This window comes from Perna viridis, chromosome 1, assembly GCF_037379345.1.
Source record: "Perna viridis isolate PV_CMFRI_1.1 ecotype Kerala chromosome 1, ASM3737934v1, whole genome shotgun sequence".
Classification (NCBI taxonomy): domain Eukaryota; kingdom Metazoa; phylum Mollusca; class Bivalvia; order Mytilida; family Mytilidae; genus Perna; species Perna viridis.
The window spans coordinates 18813681-18834800 of NC_142445.1; the positions used below are offsets into that span (position 1 = coordinate 18813681).

Here is a 21120-nt window from a genome sequence, read left to right on the forward strand (position 1 = left end):
GTTTTAGGCATAACTCTGATCTAACAGTAACTTTATATTAGGATTATGATACGAAATTTTTTATCTTCTTTCAATATTTTCTGTTTTTCATTAATTAACCAAGGCGACCAAATGTCTTGTTTGCACATTCACTGCAGCATTTCAAATATTTACTTAAAATGAAAAAAAAAACTCATTCCGATAAAGTTCACCCCTCAGATGTTTGAGTATTATCGAACTTGCAAATAAACCCTTAATAAAAGTTATCTGCTGCAATATATAAAAAAAATATATATATTATAGTATATAATGAAACTGTTTTTTATGCTATAGCAGTTCTTTTATTTATAGCTCCTAAATGAAACAAAATCTGGAGAAAGAAGTTGCAAGCGCCTTTAGTTAAGATCGGGATAAAAATTGATTGCGTCATGATTTTTTATTAACCCGGATCGATGAACGACCGATTCGGTTTTGTTATTTACTACATTTTGTAAACAAAAATGGATCAGAAAATGTCACACCTTCTAATTACTGTATGTTTTCTAATAGAAATAACGACGTGTTATCTTTCTTTTAGGGATAAATCTTACGAAATTAATATAAAGGACGAAAATGTCTTTGAACAGCAAACTGTCATTCAGGAGTATGAACCCAAAGCACAAACATATGACAAAGTCGCATATGCCTCCCATTTGGACAATGTAAAACATAGTCATAGACCAAACACTAAAATTTACTCTCCTAATTGGGATGATTTAGATAAAAGACCTCTGCCTTCTTGGTATGATGAGGCTAAAATTGGGATATTTATCCACTGGGGAGTGTTTTCTGTACCAAGTTTTCGGTCAGAGTGGTTCTGGTCTGATTGGAAGTTGGCGAAGGATAACGACTGTATAGAATTCATGGAGAAAAATTACAGACCGGGCTTTACATATGCAGATTTTGCTCCTCAATTTACAGCAGAGTTTTTCAATGCAGATGAATGGGCTGATTTGTTTCAAAACTCAGGTGCGAAGTAAGTGAATTGATATTGTTTAAAAATCTGACAGTTAGTTCAGATATTTTTCCATGCATTTATTATTGCACCTTTTTCCTTTGCGACATAAAAACAATCTTGTTTTTGTATTATTGTGAAAAATCTCACAAAAGTGATGTTAAGAATTAAATGTGTGAATTTCATTTATTATGAGCAAAACAACATTAATAACTTGTATTTTTTCCTTATAACAGTAGTTTTGTTGACTTAAAATATATTTTCAGTGTTTTGCTGATTTTCAGATATGTTGTGTTCACAACAAAACATCACGAAGGCTTTACCAATTGGCCATCAAATTATTCATTCAATTGGAATTCTATGGCTGTAGGTCCAAAAAGAGACATAGTAGGTAAGTGCTGATGAATAGTTACTGGCTTGCAATTCATAATTTGCTGACATTATGTAAACGTATTAGAAGATGACAAATAGGTGACAAATGTTCAATGATGTATTAGAAAATGTTACCTCAGCCAAATTATTTGGTGTTACTGTAGCTGAATGTTTAACTTAGATACATCTTAATATAATCTCCAAGAAAATATCTTAAAAAATTGGTATACTTAGAAGACTTAAGACCATTAATGTCAAATGAAGCTTTACTTAAAGTTTATAGCAGTGTTACATTTGCACATTTTAACTGTATGGGTAGCGCAAAAATAGTTATGATATTGATATATTTTTAAGTTATACTTAATGCATATCAGAAATATAATGAGTCCATCACAAAACATTATCTGTACTAAGATGGATGCCAATGCCTGACTATTTTGTATTCATAAAGGTCATTTTAGTTTTTAAAATACTTCTCAATTAAACACCTTCCTATATGAATATATTTAAATATGTACATGAAATTATTTCGTACTGAATATTATAAACATTTGCAAACAGTGTCTGGTATCAGTCTATGGAACAATTTATCTGACATTGTCAGAAATCGTAATATGTCAGGGTCTTTTAAAAAATCTTATTTAGAAGAGTATTTTTCTATGTAATTGATGTCAGTTTATATGATTATATGAAAACCCTCTGTTTTTATTGTATTTTTATGATGCATATATTATAATACAGACTGCTATGTGAACTAGTATAAGGTACTAATATGTGTTTATCCTGTCTAAATAAAGACAATTATTATTATTATTATTATTATTATGTTCTGAAAAATTCACTAAATTGAAGGCAGAATTCTTATTGAATATATGGGAAAGAAAGTGGTCGGTGGAGATGGGTGGTTGGTTTCAATCAAGAATGCCAGCAGCTTGCTTCAGAATGTAACATGCTGATAATGTCAAACATGTATAAAATATACATGTATTGAAGACAAGGTCTGGAAGTTTGCAAATATATTTCTGGTACAATAAAATTATATGCATTCTCATTTGTACTAAAATAATTTATCTTTATGCTATAAATTCTATGAAAACTTGTACGTTAATGTACATATGTACCACTGTTATACATTAATGTACATATGTACCACTGTTAAGTCAGTATACAATTAATAACTAAGTCAATACTGTGTAGTAATACTACCACTGATCAGAATTTTAAAATAAAATAACTGAATTTGCCAAGTTGAAAATGTAAGAGATGCTTAACATGGATATCTTTTCAGGTGAGCTAAGCACTGCCCTTCGTAATAAAAATCTGCATGTAGGACTTTATCACTCCCTTTATGAATGGTTTAATCCATTGTATCTACAAGACAAAGCTAACAAGTTCCAATCACAAGACTTCGTAAAGGTAATATATTGTTTTAGATACATGTAACATGTAGTATTACATGTACCTGTATGAAGAAGGAAGAAATACCTGGAGCAAAGGTGAAAGCAAGCAGAAATCCATGGATGATAAATGCAGAAAACATATGAAAATATATTAAATGTCTGAAAAAAAAATCTTTGCTTTGAATTTAAAACTTTTGTTTGATTTATATACATGTGAGAGGGTTAAAGCTTCCAATATAAGCAATTATATGAATCTAGTCATTAATCTGGTTATGATAGCATCTTTAAAGTGTCAGCATATTTCAGAGTAAGACATTGCCTGAATTATATGAGTTAGTGAATACATACAAACCTGATGTAGTGTGGTCTGATGGAGACTGGGAAGCTTTTGACACCTATTGGAATTCCACAGAGTTTATTGCCTGGTTATATAACTACAGGTATGGTTTAAAAGGAACGTTATAGAACAAATCAATGCTGACAGTTATTGTGCATACTATGTCGATGTCTATGTAATAGAGTTAGTTCTCCCTTGATTGAATGAAAATTACCGAATGAACTTCTTTAGGTAGTTGTCTGAACAATAGAGAAGTATATTAAAACTTTATGCAACATATATTGAAATTAAAAGTGAACAACCTGAGGAAGTGCATCAGGTAATTATTATCTAAAAAATGGAAGACTGTTTCTATCCTCTGTACATTATCATTGCATGTATTAAAACAGCTGATTATATATTAAGATATATTTTCAGGGAATACACATATGGTAAAATAAAGTTATTGTTCAAAATTCATTCAAATTTTATTTTATTTTTAAATGTTGATTTTTTTTAAAAAATTAACTGTTTCTGCATCGATAAGGCCATTTTGAATATTTTTTTAAACATACTATGTTAAAAGAGCACTTTTTGTCAGGTTCTAAAGTTCCACTTGGAGATACTTCAATATTATAATGGGAATAGGTATAGATTTTGGTATGGTTGATGTCAAAGAGACAACAACCCTAGTGGGATGAAAATGTCAGCCCAAGAAATTGCATTTATTTGTGGTAAAATATCCTAGCCCATGTATGGAGTATCCAGTCATACCTTATGACCACATTTATTTATTGAAGTTTCATTAACTTTAATATCTACGTTTGGATTTATGTTTTAAGTCCAGTAAAAGAAACAGTGGTTACAAATGACAGATGGGGCAGTGGTGTGATGTGTAAGCATGGTGGATATTTTACCTGTAGTGATAGATACAATCCAGGTAGGTAAGAAAAACACTTCACCTTTAGTGATAAATAAAGAAGGATATATAACCTTTAGTGACAGGTAATAGTGATAGGTAAGGAAGCATACTTCACCTTAAGTGACTGGTAAGGAATGATCATACTACACTGTCAGTGATTTGTAAGGAAGAAAACTTCACCTTTACAGACAGGTCAAAGTGATAGGTAAGGAAGCATTCTTCATCTTAAGTGACCAGTAAGGAAAGATCCTACTACACTGTTAGTGGTAGGCAAGGAAGAAGACTTCACCTTTACTGGCAGGTAAGGGAGGATACTACCTTGAGTAATAGGTAAGGAAGAATACTTCACTTTTAGTGACAGGAAATACTGATAGATAAGATAGCATACTTCTCCATAGTTTAAACATATTTTATTTGTTCAAAAACAAAATGGATTGGACAAAAGTTAATCATGCTTATTTAGTCCTATCCTAAATACAATATATTCAAGCTGAAAAATACAAATGCTTTCATTACTTCACCTTAACCTTTATTGACAGTTAAGGGAGAATACTACCTTAAGTTATAGGGAAGGAAGAAGACCACCTTTACTGACAGGTAAGGGAGAATACTACATTTAGTTATAGGTAAGAATGAATACTTCATCTTTACTGACAGATAAGGGATGATACTACATTTAATGATATGTTAGGAATAATACTTCACCTTTAGTGACAGATAAAGAAAAAGAATTCACCTTTACTGACAGGTAAAGGAGTATTCTACCTATAAAGATAGATAAGGAAGAATACTTCACATTTAGTGACAGGTAAGGAAATATATTACATTGTCAGTGAAAAGTTAGGAAGAATAAATCACCTTTCTAACAGGCCAGGAAGAAAACTTCAACTTTAGTGATAAACAAGGAAGGGTACCTTACCTTTTGTGATAGGTAAGGCAGAACACTTTACCTATGATGATAGGTAAGGAAGGAGCCTTCACCTTTATTAAAGGCAAGGTAGTATATTCTACCTTTATTCACAGATAGGGATGATAATTTACCAGTAGTTAACAATATAATCCAAACAGACAAGGGAAAACAAATTATATAATCCAATTTATAGTGAGATGTAATGATGAATACTTTACTTGTATTGATAGATATAGTTCAATTAGGGAAGGAAGCCTATTGCACATTTAGGAATATGCAATTTAAGTATACTTTAGATAGATATAATCCAGATAAACATAAATATTAACTGAGGTGAAAATACAAAAACTTGTTTTAAAGATTTTTTTGCAATTTTCTTTTACTGTTTTTTTTATAATTATATAGAAATACTAACTTGATAAATTCAAAATATGTTGCATATTGCTGTTAGTCATAAGCAGATTTTGACATTAAAAATAATTTATTAAAACTTGATGTGACACTTTGTAATTAGGATTTGATTGAACTATACTCTGCATAAATCTAGATTATTTTGATTGAAAAAAATAGTTAGATATTGACTATTTCAGGCAAACTCCAGAAAAGAAAATGGGAAAATGCAATGACTATTGATTCCCAGTCTTGGGGTTACAGGAGAAATGCATCTCTAAGTGATTTCCTCTCAATTAAACAGCTTATATCAAATCTTGTGGAAACAGTCAGGTATATACCATTATATTTACCTTTGTGGATTTCATTTTCTATTTTAACTGAAAAGGTTTAAACTAGTCAATATTAAATTGGTTTTATTTGATACTAACAGCATCTGCAAACTTAATCAAGTTATCAAAAAAAATTATATTGAAAACTATATGTTACATGAAAGTAAATTCAGACTTTGATGTTTTCTCATTTCAGTTGTGGGGGTAACATACTAATAAATGTAGGCCCTTCTCATGATGGTGTAATCAAACCTATATTTCAAGAGAGATTAAAACAATTGGGAGACTGGCTTAAAGTAAATGGTGAGGCTATATACTCCTCCGTACCATGGAGATACCAGAATGATTCTGTAATTTCAAAAGTTTGGTAAGTCTGTTTTATCAGTAGTCATAAATGTCTGACTGAAATTATATCACCAATTGTTTGCTGAATTTTGCAGTATTGCTTCATTTAACACAGATCTTAAAACACTGAGGCATCTGAAGATGAGGATATATTATTTTAGTAACAGTTATTCTTTACAAGGGTTTAGAATGATGTAATTTGTTGTCTTAATTTATTGACTTTAGAACGGAAGGCTGTTTGATATTTTTGTCTTTAAGTATCACTCCAGATAAGAATCATGCAAAATGAGATTCATGTTTGGGAAGATTACAAATTTTTATTTTTAATATTTTCTTTAAATGCATAAGTGAACATCAACTATCATGTGACTTTTCGTATAGCCCTTGTTCTTAGGAGATAAAGTCTATAGGATGTACTGTAGAATTCAAAATTAGGGGAGATAACTCTGTAAATGACACTAACATACAATAAAAACTGTTGGATTTTCGAATTTGAGCTATCTGCTAAGAGCAGGCAGATTGGAATGAATAATTATACATTGCATCATATAGACATATATAGCAACTTAACTGCAAAAATAAAAATGTGTAGCCTCTTCTGGGATGTATCACATATTACAGATTTTGCATGATTCTTCTTAAATATATTATTGTTTCAGGTATACAAAACAACCTAAGACAAATGCAGTGTATGCAATATTTTTGCAATGGCCAAATAACAACAACCTAATTCTGTGGGCTCCTGTACCTGGACCAGACACCAAAGTAACACTTCTAGGTTCAGATGTTTCTGTTCAGTGGACAGAGAGACAAACTGGAGGCATTGCTGTAAAAATTCCACCTATCCAATTCAATATGATGCCTTGTAAATGGACATGGGTTCTCAAAATTGTAGGCCTCAAAAACATTTGATTTGTTCTTCTTTCTTTGTTATGGTTGTTATGTGTGTAGTAAGAAAAGTTTACAAAGTATTTTTTTCAATAAGTAACAGCTAGTTGTAATAGACCAGTTCCTATTTCAATACAAATTTAGGTAGGGTACTGAGTAGTTTAAATAGCTCTCTAGGTAGAAATCTGCCCTACATTTTACCAATGTGTTCTACTTAACTTCTTCAGAACACCTGTATGATCTTTTGGACACGTCTTCTAAGTTTGAATAGCTATCAGATTTCTACCTAGAGAGCTATTTAATTACTCACTAGCATACATACATTAGTATTGAAATTGGAACTGGTCTATTACAACTAGCTGTAAATGTCTTTTTGTTTTTAAGGTCTTGTGCAATGTATGATAGAAAGTATGTTATGAATGATTTGTATATTATTTAATGGTATGTTATTCAACTAAGAAATTTACTGATATAGAACTAATGAATAATTTTGGAAATATACATGATCAATGGAGCATTTATAAAATATACCTTTTAATTAAATAATATTAATATCTAAGTGTTATTTTATAAAGTGATGTTGACATTGATTCCATTAATACTCGATTTCGTGAAATAAAATTTAATAAAAAGAATTATTTGCCTCTTGTAAGGAAATGAATTAAGACCATTTTAGAAGACCAATGACAATTTATAATATCATTTCTCGATTCACAGAAATTATCTACCAGATTCTCGATCTGACTTAGTTTCGAAAAAAAAATAGTTATTTTAATTCCGACTATAAACGATAAATATAAATTAAATGGGAAAACACTGACCTATTTCTACACTCCTAAGAAACTGACTTGTTTGAATCAGACTTCATCCAAAGGGAGGATCGACATTCGGTTCCGGTCTTTGATCCCACTTACCGCTAATTAGATTATTGTAATTGTCCTTGAACAACCGTCAGTTCGCAGTCTCCTGCGCAGAGGATAGGGTATACTCGCTATTTCAAAAATTTACACCTCTGCCACACTCAGCACCAAACACTGCCTTTATATATGGAAGCAACTTTGCAAATTTGTAACGAGTAGTGTCCATGCTTTGAGATTTTTTTCACATTCTGAATAGTAGAGCCTCAGAGCTATTTTAGGTTCCAGACCGACCGTTTTGAGATGAAAGAGTCAAAACTCGCTTTGTTTTCATTTGCTTTTCACAAATGATTGAGAAAACAGTACGCTTTTACCTCTGTAGATAAGCAATCCCGTAAAGTTTAATCACTTAAGCACCGAAGGCTTATATTGTTGTATAGGTTATTTAAACGGGCATTCATATCAGAGTAACTTACCAAAGCTACCCACTTTTTTCTCACGAAATGACCGTAAATGAATAAGCCCGGCGTTATAGAAAAAAAAACATGGATCCGGCGTTGAAATCGTAAAACCTGCGTTATGGGTTAGACACGGTGTAGATTGTCAGATTGCACATTAAACATCACTTTTCCAAAGTTGCCTTTATCTATCTATCTGCTGTTATCTAAAATGTAACCGTGTATAGCTTTGACTATTTGTACACATTTATGATTGTTTATTGATATATGATGACATTTTTATGGATATTATCTTTTTCGATATGCAATGTATTGCTTATCGTGACTGCAAAATATGAAAATGTCGACAAAAAAATTAAAAGCCTTGAACAAAAATGTCAACGATTCAAACCTGAGATTGAAAGTCGGAATATTACCATTTATGAGCCAACATGGGACTCATTGGACAAACGACCAGTACCCCTATGGTATACAGGTGCTAAAGTAGGTATTATGGTCTCATGGGGAGTTTATTCAGTACCAAGTTTTCTCAACGAATCATTTTGGTACTACTGGAAGAAACAGAAGGACCCTCAACTTGAAAATTTTATGCGAATAAACTACAAACCGGGTTTTACGTATACAGACTTTGCTGCGTTATTTACTGCGGAATTTTTAAACACTGATAAAATGGCAATGCTTTTACAATCAGCTGGCGCGGAGTAAGTTTAAGATAATTTTACGCTTTGTTAATGTGTTTTTCAATACTATAATTTTATTGTGATACAAACAAATGTCTTTTTTATTGTTGTTAACTGTTATATCTATTTTGTATTGTATGAATTAAAGTCAAGTGTGTATTCATAAAAAGAAGTACTGTAAACGCTTACCATAACGATTAGTCCCTGACCAGTGTTCTCAGTAATGCCTGATATTATCATATAAAATTATCTATCTAGTCTCTTTACTGAATGATATTTTGGGTTTATTTTATTTTATTTCAGTATTTTTTTTGTATCATTTAACCGTTTTTTTTTTTTTTCTGATTTTACAGACAAGTTTATTTGATTATAAAGCAAAATGGAATTTACTTACTGTGGTTTATTGTAGATATGTTGTCATTAATGCAAAATCGCCTGAGGGGTTCAGTATGTGGCCGTCAAATTATTCTTTCAACTGGAACTCCATAGATGTTGGACCCAAAACAGATATTGTAGGTAGAGTTTTTTCCCTATATTCTTTATATTCATGTGAAAATATATATATACAAACGTCTCAGAATGTGACGACTCTATTCGCTACACTGCTCCATCGGATCAAATTAATACAGGGAAGATATGAAAACGTATGGAAAGCTGGCTTTAACTGAGTACACGATGTGTGGTAGTACGGAACAGTACTATCCTACATAATAACATCTAAATGAACTGTCCCGTACTACCATACATCATGTACTAAGTTACAGCCCTAGATTAATCCTACGAGGAGGAATGACCCGGCCAGCGAAAGCTATGTTTTTATATAGCCTGGCTGACCGAGTGGTCTAGGGCGCTGGACTTTGTGCAGGCAGTATTGTCATAGATGTCACAGCGGTACGAGTTTGAGTCCCAAACGACCAAAAATTTACATCGAGAATTTGACAGTTCTAACATCGTTGGGAATTTTCAGACATTTCTATACGTTTACATATCTTCCTGTATCAATTTGATCCGATGAAGCAGTGTAGCGAATAGAGTCGTCACATTCTTAGACGTTTGTGTGTACATATATGATTCATATCCTGTTTAAGAATTGAATTTTCTTTTTGTTACAATAACTTTTCTTATATGTTCAGTCATATATGGTTATATGGATGGAGTAAGCGTTAAAATGTACGATATTGTCTTATAAAATTCCACCGTGTTTATATCAAGAAATTTAAATTCAAACTGATTATAATGTTTTAAGAAATGTGATATTGTATAGTATGTGTAATTTGAAATAAATTTATTCAATGCAGGAAAGATGGTGGAGTCGATACGGAAACAATTTATGCGCATTGGATTGTATTATTCGCTCAGTGAATGGTTCCATCCTGTTTTCTTGAGAGACCAAGCCAATAATTATAAGACGCAACATTATGTTTCTGTAGGTATATTTCTTAAAATCCGACTCGTGTATAAAATCACCGCTATTTACTTAACAATCTCTTGCATAGAGGATATATTCACTATTTCAAAGCCAAATCCTGCTTAACTCCGTCTCTATGCAAATTAACAGTACTACATAAATCGCTTTGCGGAGTCGTGACTTGTCAATTTCTTCACATGCTATAAGCTAGCCGCTAGCGAAGTGAATTAGGAAGAAGTTATAGATCTTCTTCGGAGATTTGGTATGAGGCAGCTCGCAATTACTGATTTTCTATGGAAACAATGGGACATCTTAATCAGTCCAAGATAACAATATGATTAATTAACGTTTGCTCATTTTTAATTTTATAATCATTTTGATCGATAAGATTTTTTTTTACGCCCGACATCCAATACACTAATTAAGTTACCTCAGTTTCGCTTCAATTTTCAAGTCATTTACATGGTAAAAAAAATCGTTTAACTCGCCATAATTTTATTCATTCAAAAATTGTTAACTTGTGTCTCCATGATATCTCTCTATCTTTTTAAAACACATCTAGATGAAGGCAATGCCTGAACTACACGATTTAGTAAACCGTTACAAACCAGATATTTTATGGTCAGATAACACGGGAAATGCACCTTCTTCCTACTGGAATGCCACTCACCTTATGGCATGGCTGTATAATAGTAGGTTGGTTTGTTCTTGAGAGGTTTAATCTGGACTGCACACTTAAGCCATCGTCCAAGTTTAGCATGAATGCAGTGTTACTTTAGGGCAACTTATACTTCGAAGTTGTAAGCCCGACTTTTATGCTTCATTCGTTTTCAACGATCTTTTTTATGCAATTATAAATAATCACGGAGTATAAGGCAGATTTTGTCTTGTCTTAATTGCTACTTTATACAGTTGCAAGTTGATTGTCCTAAAAATCTAAGTTACAACTTTATAGATGACTGCAAATTTATAATAGTATGACAATTATGTTATTCATTTCGACGGTATGCGGTTATATATTTCTATTCTTCAGCCCTGTCAAAGAAGAAGTGGTTGTCAATGACAGATGGGGGAATGACACACCATGCAAACATGGAGGCTTTTTTACTTGCTTTGAACCAAGTAATTACTTAGTATGGTAATCAGCAATTGTGTGTGTATTTTTGAAATGCTTAAAACAAATAAACAAAGCTCATAAAACGTAGAAAAAGATACCCGTTGTCGCATTAATATTTTTTAGTTTTTAACCTTGAGTAGTATTAATTACTTTCATTTTATTTTAATTTGCTTTGATGAGAATCGTTTTGTTTTAGGTACAATCGACATTTTAGTTTCATTTTTATCATATAGATGCCAATGCAAAGAAATGGGAATCAACATTATCCATTGACAAGAAGTCTAAAGGTTACAGAAGAGATGCGGAACTCAATGATTTTGTCACAACTGAAGAATTAATAACAACTTTAGTGGAAACAATAAGGTACATGTTTGTTCAATCACATCTTGACAAACTGCAAGAATAGTTGTTTGGATTTGCATTTTTTGTCATGTGACACTCAGTCACACTGAAACGAAGTCCTTGGAAGTTGTACAGAATTGAGCGTAACAAAACATTCCAATTTTGATAAGGTCGTTTGTGTATTCATCAATTAAATGAGATGCTGTGTATGTTGTCGTGTTATATTGAATTTTTAATGGTATAGTTTCTATCCCAAAGCCAAAATACAAAATTCTGCTCTTTCTACAATTTCAGCCGAGGTGGAAACTTACTCATCAATGTAGCACCCGCAGCAGATGGTACTATACAACCAGTTTATCAAGAAAGACTGGTACAGATGGGGAGTTGGTTAAAAACTAATTTTGAAGCTATATATGGATCATTCTCTTGGAAATATCAAAATGATACAGTCACTCCAAGCATTTGGTAAGTTATTACTAAGGGCTATGATTCTCTGAAATAAATTAAAATAAATAAGTAAACACGGACACACAGTTGTAAGCAAGACATATCACAGCGACAATGCAAGAAACGAATCATATATGCTATGACCAGCTCTAAGCAAAAGTTATTAATTGCATCTGTTTTGTACTTTGCTAAATGTCACTTCTATGAGGAGTTCTTTCCATGCATAATTCAAACCCTGTACGATTTTAAGTGGACAGAAACTACATGCGCGTATCAATTTATAAAAAAAAATTATACTTTTTACACACGTTGAACATAGTTATTAACAGCATCGGGCATTTTGTTAAGTTCAATATTGCTTATTCGTGTCTTTTCACAAATACTAAGTGAATTTTAGGTATACAGAACAAGAAATTAAGACAACGAAAGCTGTGTATGCTATTACTCTAGAATGGCCAAGAAAATATTTATTCCTTGGAGCACCAAGTCCGAACAACAACACATTTGTTTATCTGTTAGGTACCGAATTTCAATTGAATTGGACAAAACCATCCCAAGGAGGAATAAATATAACTGTTCCAAATATTCCGTACAGTCGATTGCCATGTAAATGGGCTTGGGTGTTCCGTTTATTGGGGTTGGATAACACATAGAATAATGATTTATGAAGTTTATATGTTATTTGGGCTTACATGTACATGTATATAAAATCCTAGAAAATTATGCTTGTTCAGTTTGGTTCGCCATATGTTTAATTTTCATTTTCAATCTTTTAAGTACCAGTCCATAGAAAATTCAGACACTGCCAATGGTAAAGTGATTCATGATGTAGAAAAACCCAACCGAACAAACGATGCTTTTTCAGTCTATATATGCTACATTTTCTGTATTCTGACCTATGATCTGTATTTTTGAGGGAAAAAAACATTACATTCATCTCCCACTGAAATCAACCAAATCAGTACAGTATAAGAAACTATAACGCTTGCTAAGTGCTAATTTCATGTTAAATCCGTTTAATTTTTGTTTCTCATGACATATCGCAGTTTTCAACCAAATGAAAAAGAACACTGATTATGTGATCTGTAGCTGTTTTTGAACAAGGAATAAAAGTGAGTGCGATGATTTTTTTACATGGATGAACTATCGACCGTCTGATTTTTTTGACTGATACTCTAAAATTATACTGGAAATTATATTTACTCGATGTTGACACGTTATTGTTTAGGGAAGGAACACAGGTTCATGGATTCTTGAATTCGTGGTTTTCAGTATACACATCGATGGGAAACTCCGTTTCGATTGGAACCAAATTTCGTGGTTGGGACTACCCACGAAAACCGCGAAAATTGGTATCCGACGAATAACTGCACTTTCACAGTATTTATTGGCAAAATTCCTTTCTTGTTTGACAATCTCTTTTTGGTCTTTTTGGTTAAAAGATTCATAACACATACAACAACTGTTCAACAATGAGTAAATCTTATGTAATAGCCGTTGTCTAGTTTGGCTGACTTCGTATTTGATGTTCCTTGTTTATTTTGTTCCCAGCTCGCGTTATATTAAAAAATCTATCATTAAACTTGGTGTAAAAAGATGATAGAATGGTTTTTTTTTATCCTCTACTATTTTAACTTTTTCAAACAGATCTATGCTGATCATGAGAATATAAATATTGATAGCGTTTGTTTTGTTTTGTTTTGTTTTGTTATGTTTTTTTTAATTACCATTTGCCTAATATTCCATGTGCCATTAAATGTTAACGTATCACTTATAATTTTCCAGTAATACTCGATTTCGTGAAATGAAATATGAAAGAACGTATTTGCCTCTTTGTAAGAAAAAGGAACTAAGATCATTTGAAAGACCAGTGACAAGATATATTTCACCAACAAACCCGATGACGTTTTTATAATTTCCAGTACAGTTAGTTGTCCCTCAGTTCTGACATTTACAATATCATGTCTTGATTCACAGAATCATCTACTATAGATTGACTAAGTTGACAAAACATTCCAATTTTGATAAGGCGGTTTATATATTCATCAATTAAATGAAATGCTGTGTATGTTGCCTTGTTTTTTTGATTTTTAGATGGTAATTTTTTTATCTCAAAGGACAAATATATTCCAATCCTGCTTTTTCTACGATTGAAAGTTACTCATGAATGAAGCACCAGCAGTAGTTGGTTAAAAACTAATTTTGAAGCTATATATATGGATCATTCTTATGGAATTATCAAAATGATACAGTTACTCCGCGTTTGGTAAGTTGTCACCGAGATATATCATTCTCTAAAATAAATTAAAATAAACAAATAAATTAACACGTACACTCAAAAATGTTATTTGATTGTTCTTTCAATATCATCGTTTTGACTTCGTTTTTTCTCCCATTTGTCAACTAATTTGATTATAAGCAAAGTCAATTTTTTTATATCTTAATTCATATATCATGAATTGAAAATCGACTTCTTGAAACATGTTATCCTTTTTATTTTGATACGTTTCAGTTGTAAGTGTTTTTAGTTAGGAGTTCTAGATATATTCCAACAATATAGTTTGACTTTCTTAATTTTTTTTTATACTAGTTTCTTTTTTTCATTCACTAAAGAAAGTGAATTTAAATTAAAAATAAGTCTCTGAACTCCGAAGAATTCTAAATCTGTGTAAAAATTGTCACTTTCCATTTTTTTTTAAAGTTTGTTCAATTTTTAGGCATTTTATTTGTGTATAATATTCATAACATCTTTGTTGAATGTCAGTACAATGAGGAGTTCTTTTAATGCATAATTCAAACTCTGTATGATTTTAAGTGGACAGCAATAACGTGTGTATTAATTTTTCAAAAATCACACTTTTTTACACACGTTGAACTTAGTTATTAACAGCATTGGGCGTGTTATAAAGTTCAATAATACATGTTCATGTCTTTTAAAATACTAATTTGAATTTAGGTATACAGAACAAGAAATAAAGGCAACAAAAGCTGTGTATGCTATTACTCTAAAATCGCCAAGAAATTATTTATGCATTGGAGCACCAAGTCCGAACAACAACTCATTTGTTTATCTGTTATGTACCGAATTTCAATTGAATTGAACAAAACATCCCACGGAGGAATAAATGTAACTGTTCAAATATTCCGTACAGTCGATTGCCATGTAAATGGGCTTGGGTGTTCCGCTTATTGGTATTGGATAACATAAAGAATAACGATTTATGAAGTTTATATGTTATTGAGCATATATGTATATGAAATCATACAAGAAAAATATGCATATTCAGTTTGGTTTGCCATATGACTAGTATTCATTTTCAATCTTTTAAGTACCAGTCCATAGAAAATTCAGACACTATCAATGGTGAAGTGATTCATGATGTAGAAAATCCCACCGAACAAACCATGCTTTTTCAGTCTGCATATGCTATGTTTTTACGATATTTATAACAATAATCTGTTCTGTATTCAGATCTGTATTTTTGAGAAAATATTACATTCTTCTCCCACTGAAATCAACCAAATCAATACAATATCAGAAACGATAACTCTGGCTAAGTGCTAATTTTATATATATAGAAGGGTCTAGGGCGCTGGACTTGGTGCAGGCGGTGTTGCATAGATGTCACAGCGGTACGAGTTCGAGTCCCGCGGAGGGAACGACTAAACATTTGCATCGCAAATTTGACAGTTCTTACATTGTTGGGAATTTTTTCAGACCCTTCTATAAGTTTAAGTTATCTTCCCTGTATCAATTTGATCCAATGGAGCAGAGTAGCGAATAGAGTCATCACATTCTGAGACGTTTGTATATATAATTATTTGCTCAAGGCGTAATGTTTAACAAATTCCCTCATATTTAAAGACAAATCCATACCAATTATTTCATATTCCTATACTTCACCAATTGCATCCAAAATTTTCAATTATAAAAGTCTATTGCAGAACCTTGAGTTGCAGAACCTTGAGATAGAGGACTTCAAGGCTAAACCACCTGACTGTTCTTGCAAAAACTCTCCATTCAAATATGGTCCTTCTGGTCACGTCATTACAGGAGATTTAACCATCATCGAAAATGAATCTCTATGTAATATCCTTTCTAAAGGTCTCGAGTACCGTGAACCACGCTCCATAAATTGAAATTATAACTTTAAAATTCTTATGGATGCCTTGGAGGACTATGCAAGACAATGGATAAAAGGAGAACAAGACATCGATGCTCTGTCAGAGTGGTTAAAGGCCATGAGGTCTTTAATTTTGAAACGAATGAAAGTTTTAAGTAGGTCAATGAGTGAAAAGGCTACATCAGTTTTCAAAGACCCTGATGTAGCAAAAACGTTGTCTACTATACATGACGTGACAAATATGTTGTCGTACCAGCAGACAAAGCCCAAAACAACATTGTTTTGTCTGCAAAACGTTTTACATACTTTTTTAATTATCAAAGGTAGACGTAGAAAATAATAGCAGTGATAAGACCTATACTGCTACCACACTCTCCAAAGAAGAGATTATGGAAAACCATAAATCTGTGCTATCCTCTTTTGGTCTCTCTACCAAGGACGATGATTTTGATTTACCGTCTATGTACTGGATTCCTAAACACCACAAAAATCCATACAAACAACGTTTCATAGCTAGATCTGCAAAATGTACCACCAAGTATCTTTCAAAACTTTTAACTTCTATACTCACAACTTTCAAAGAAGGTCTGCAAGTCCTACCACAACTCTTGTTACTCCTGTAATGGTATTAATCAATGTGGATCCTGAAAAATTAGAAAGATCTTTTGGAGACAATCAATTCAAAACTATTATCTGAATATAATGGCATTAAAACCTATGATTTTTCAACACTGTATACTTCTATTCCCCATACTCAGTTAAAATCCCGACTTAAAAACATTATAAATCGTTTTTTTTTTTTCGAAACAAAAATATCGTTTGGCTAGATCCTTTAATCTTAGTTTCCGTTATATAGATGACGTATTATCTTTAAACAATCCTAATTTCGGGGATTTGATACAGTGCATCAACCTTAAAGAACTTGAAATAAAGGATACTACAGGCACTGTGAAGTCAGCCTCATATCTTGACCTACACTTCGATGGTAAAGGAAAACCATTGACCAAACTTTACGACAAACGTGATGACTTTTCATTCAGAATTGTCAACTTTCCTTTCATCTGTGGCAACATCCCTCCAGCACCTGCGTATGGAGTATTCATATCACAACTCATACGTTATGCCAGAGCTCGCCGAAACTACGCAGACTTTTTGTATCGCGCTAGAACTCTAACAAATAGGCTTCTGGAACAGGATTATGTTGCTCCAAGATTGAAGTCATCACTTCAGAAGTTTTATGGTCGTCATCATGAATCGTGGATCGTTATGGTGCATCCATCTGCACCATGAAAAAAACTGATTTATTCAGCGGGTAATAGTTTTCTTTTCCTCGTTTCTCTACCCCAGACTTGACTTTTTATGAGCAACTCGGTGGGTGTTTCTAGGAAAGCAGAGGACGCTTACCCTACCGGTGCATCTGGCCCATGCTCCCAGTTTTTAGTGGAGTCCGAGTTGCTCATTTGCTTTTGTTACTTTGTATGTATGATTTTAGTTACTTTATGTTCTTTGTTGTGTGTGTCTGGTCTTTGTCCCTGGATTACATTCTTTTGATTACCGCTATAACCTTGGTACCCTTGATTACTTTTTAACCAAGTGAAAAACTGATTATGTGATCAGTAACTGTTTCTGATCTAGAGTTCGGTGTTTTTTGTACGTACATGAATTAATCACTTACTGTCTGATTTTTAGAAAGACTGACACTTAAATAGTCATTCTGATAAATCAAACAAAATGTGTTAATATATCTATTGTCAGTTTTTACCAATGCCTAATAAGAGGAAAATGAATTAAATGTCGAGGAAAGACAAGCTAGTACATATGAGTCAAACGTGTTTACTTGAAAACAAATTAACATATATGGCAAATCCGATATATCTGTTTTTATTTGTTTTAGAATGTATCATAATCTTCAAAACGTGAGGCACACTTATATACGATTACAAATTTTCTAACTGGTTTTGATGGCATATTTGTTGGCAATATTTCTTTCTTTTTTGACAGTTCTTTTTATAATTAAGGAATTCTTAGCACACACAACAACTGTTCAACAATGATTGAATCATTTCGTGTTTGTTGGTGCCTAATTTTTTTAACTGCTCCTATAAACAGGGCCGACTTCCATATTTGATGTTCCTTGCTATTTCGTTTCCATCTCGGGTTGAATTATGAATTGAAAGATAACATATGTTTGTTTTTGGTATGTTGTTCTCTTCGGAGTACTGAAATTCACCTTCGATGTAATAAGCATTATTCGATCCACAAATAAAATGCCTCAAAATTTTTTGTATGACTAACTTCCCTTTTCTGGTGAGAAAATTCCATCTCATACAGCTACATGTAAGCAAAGCTGGCAAATAGTGCCGTCTGCAGTCGTTTTTGGTAAACATGCCAAAAACTTTCAAATTTTAGCAGTCCGAAATGGAAGGCCGATCTTGACCTTTGAGGTATTGAAATGTAAAATTAGAAAGTTTATATATATATATATATAAACCTTCTGAAATTATTTTTTGATATCTAACATTTGCAGTAAAATATCGAATTTCCTACTTAAATGACAGCATTGAAAGTGTCATTTCTCCATTAGTTTAATTACAAGTCCCCATTTCGACTATTGTGTGAATATTTCGTATATTTCCAAATGTAGTCATATAATACTAAACAAAACTGTTTAGTACGCCTAAGTTTTACATGACCATCTCGGTTCTTGACAAACTTTGTGATAAACATAGAATATAATTAACTCAAAAGAACACAGTCTATAATTTCTTGTTGTCCTGGATACAACGAATACTATCAGGTTGTTGTGAAACGGAAAGCGTGTATCAATTTTGAAAAAAAGACCATACCAATATAATGCAATAAATGCAATTCAAAGAAAATAGCAGAAATAACACAAAGTTTATTTTATTGCACATAACAAAACAGTGCTTTATTGTATCCTAATTGATTTGTTCTTAGTTTTTTTTATTCCATATCGCCGATATTCACTTTAAACATGCCAATGCAAGCCAAAAGAAAGAAAAAAAACTTCCATTGTGTTGTATAGTGGTATCCGATTTCAGAAAGGTCATGAAATGCAATAAAACCTGCATCGCCAAGAACTTTTTATCACCAATTTGTTTTTATGTGTCAGCAACAATATTTTTTGGTTTGAAGAACTTATTATCCATTGAACACTTTCTTAAAAAAAATATAATTGTCACTAATATTACCCAGCTGTCGAAAGAATAGGTTCTTAACTGAGTTACGCTGTCATGAATTAAAAGCGAGTAAATGTATTGAACATTCTAGCAGGTACACCGGTATCCTTCATGAATATACAGTTTGTTACTGGATACTGGGATAGCTTTTGATTTGAAGCCTGTCAGGTTATAAGAATATCTTGGGGGAAAAGAGAGGATATTTCAGTTTCATTGCACCTGCCTCTTGGCGGGATAGCATAGACGATAGCGATTTGCTCTACGCCTTGGTATACCAAACTGTCATATTTCATATGGGAATAGTTCGTTTTAACCTTGCATGTTATTTTAAATTTTCCGTTCCAAATGAACGAAAACAAAGTAGGGGACCAGGGAGGCTTGGGGGTTTGTGAAGACATCCATTAAAACGGAATTAAAACGTATCATACTCAGAATTGGTCCGAGTATTATAAATGTCACTTGAAAAATTTTTTAAAATAAGAACATAAATATAAAATTCTATCGAAGATTTTTTGCAAACTTTACAAAATAAACCCAGTAGAATAAATAGTACACAAAATATCATTAGCAAAACGCAACAACACAAGAGTGTAATTTTGGCGGCGTACTTATTATTGACTGACCACAATATGTGGTAGATAATACATGGACCACGCGAAATTCCGCATTTACGAGTTTGTAAAACCGATATTGAACTTTTTGTTTACTAATTAAAAATACTTCTTATCATTACACAAAATTGAGAGTTCATTCAGAAGGTACCTGGTTACAAAATCTTTACATTTAAACCAACTGTGGTCGATAACCATGCACGAGTTTCATACAAATTGGCTTAAAATTAGCACAAAAATACGGTCTACAAAATAACGTCAATATTGTCTGCATGTCCATATCTAAATATCTAAATTACAGCTTCATGTTATCCCTCATACTTACTTTGCAAGACATTAAGATAATTAACATATTAGTCATAATCAAAACCGACTTTTTAACAGCCTGTATTTGTGAATGAAAACAGGGCGCCCTCACAAAACGCCAAATTTTACAATTGTGAGCACAATACGTTTGTACGACAATTTTAATTTGGAAGAAAAAAATGATTTTCCTAAAAGATGAGACAAAAAAAGCCGTATTATATTTCGGTGAATTGAACTTCGTTATTTGAAGACCTATCCTATCCTAATAACAGACGAACTCGCAGATTCAAGGAATGACCAACACCCTGGTCAAGCGATACCATTTGCATAAGAATCGACACATTAAAAAAAATATAAACTCCGATATTATTCAAAAACTTGCCTAGTATTAATTTCCTGTGTCGTTATTATCCTCTTCAATATATCTGTTGAGTTAAATATGTAAAATGACTGGACCCACTTCAAATTTAGCAGAATGTAGAAAAACGGTTTTTAAAGTCTACTATGTACAATAAACATGATTTCATTCTGTGGTAAACATGCAAATTAAAAAAAAAACCTTGGCAAGTCAAAAACCGCCGTTGATTTTTACTTTGCAATTCAATTTTAAGGCGATATTACACATTTTTTTTTTCTCTCGACGAATTCAATGACGTTTTGTACAACCATGTGTCTTAACTGGCGGTGTTCTTCACACCAATCTAATTGGTGACGATAAATAT

The 21120-nt window shown here is 32.3% G+C and overlaps 2 protein-coding genes across 2 annotated transcripts; both read left to right on the forward strand.

Moving 5' to 3' along the window:
* The first annotated feature begins 453 nt into the window (after positions 1 to 453).
* Positions 454 to 7407, forward strand: LOC148627594 (alpha-L-fucosidase-like). The gene is made up of 8 exons (XM_088575559.1): positions 454 to 994; positions 1258 to 1364; positions 2634 to 2761; positions 3052 to 3185; positions 3904 to 4001; positions 5484 to 5616; positions 5812 to 5982; positions 6620 to 7407. The coding sequence occupies exons 1-8, from the start codon at positions 480 to 482 to the stop codon at positions 6870 to 6872; spliced, it is 1539 nt and encodes a 512-aa protein (XP_088431685.1). The 5' UTR covers positions 454 to 479; the 3' UTR covers positions 6873 to 7407.
* A 1096-nt stretch (positions 7408 to 8503) lies between these two features.
* On the forward strand, positions 8504 to 12899 carry LOC148627595 (plasma alpha-L-fucosidase-like). The gene is made up of 8 exons (XM_088575574.1): positions 8504 to 8646; positions 9253 to 9359; positions 10142 to 10269; positions 10814 to 10947; positions 11285 to 11373; positions 11602 to 11731; positions 12005 to 12175; positions 12555 to 12899. The coding sequence occupies exons 1-8, from the start codon at positions 8504 to 8506 to the stop codon at positions 12808 to 12810; spliced, it is 1158 nt and encodes a 385-aa protein (XP_088431700.1). The 3' UTR covers positions 12811 to 12899.
* The last annotated feature ends 8221 nt before the right edge of the window (positions 12900 to 21120 follow it).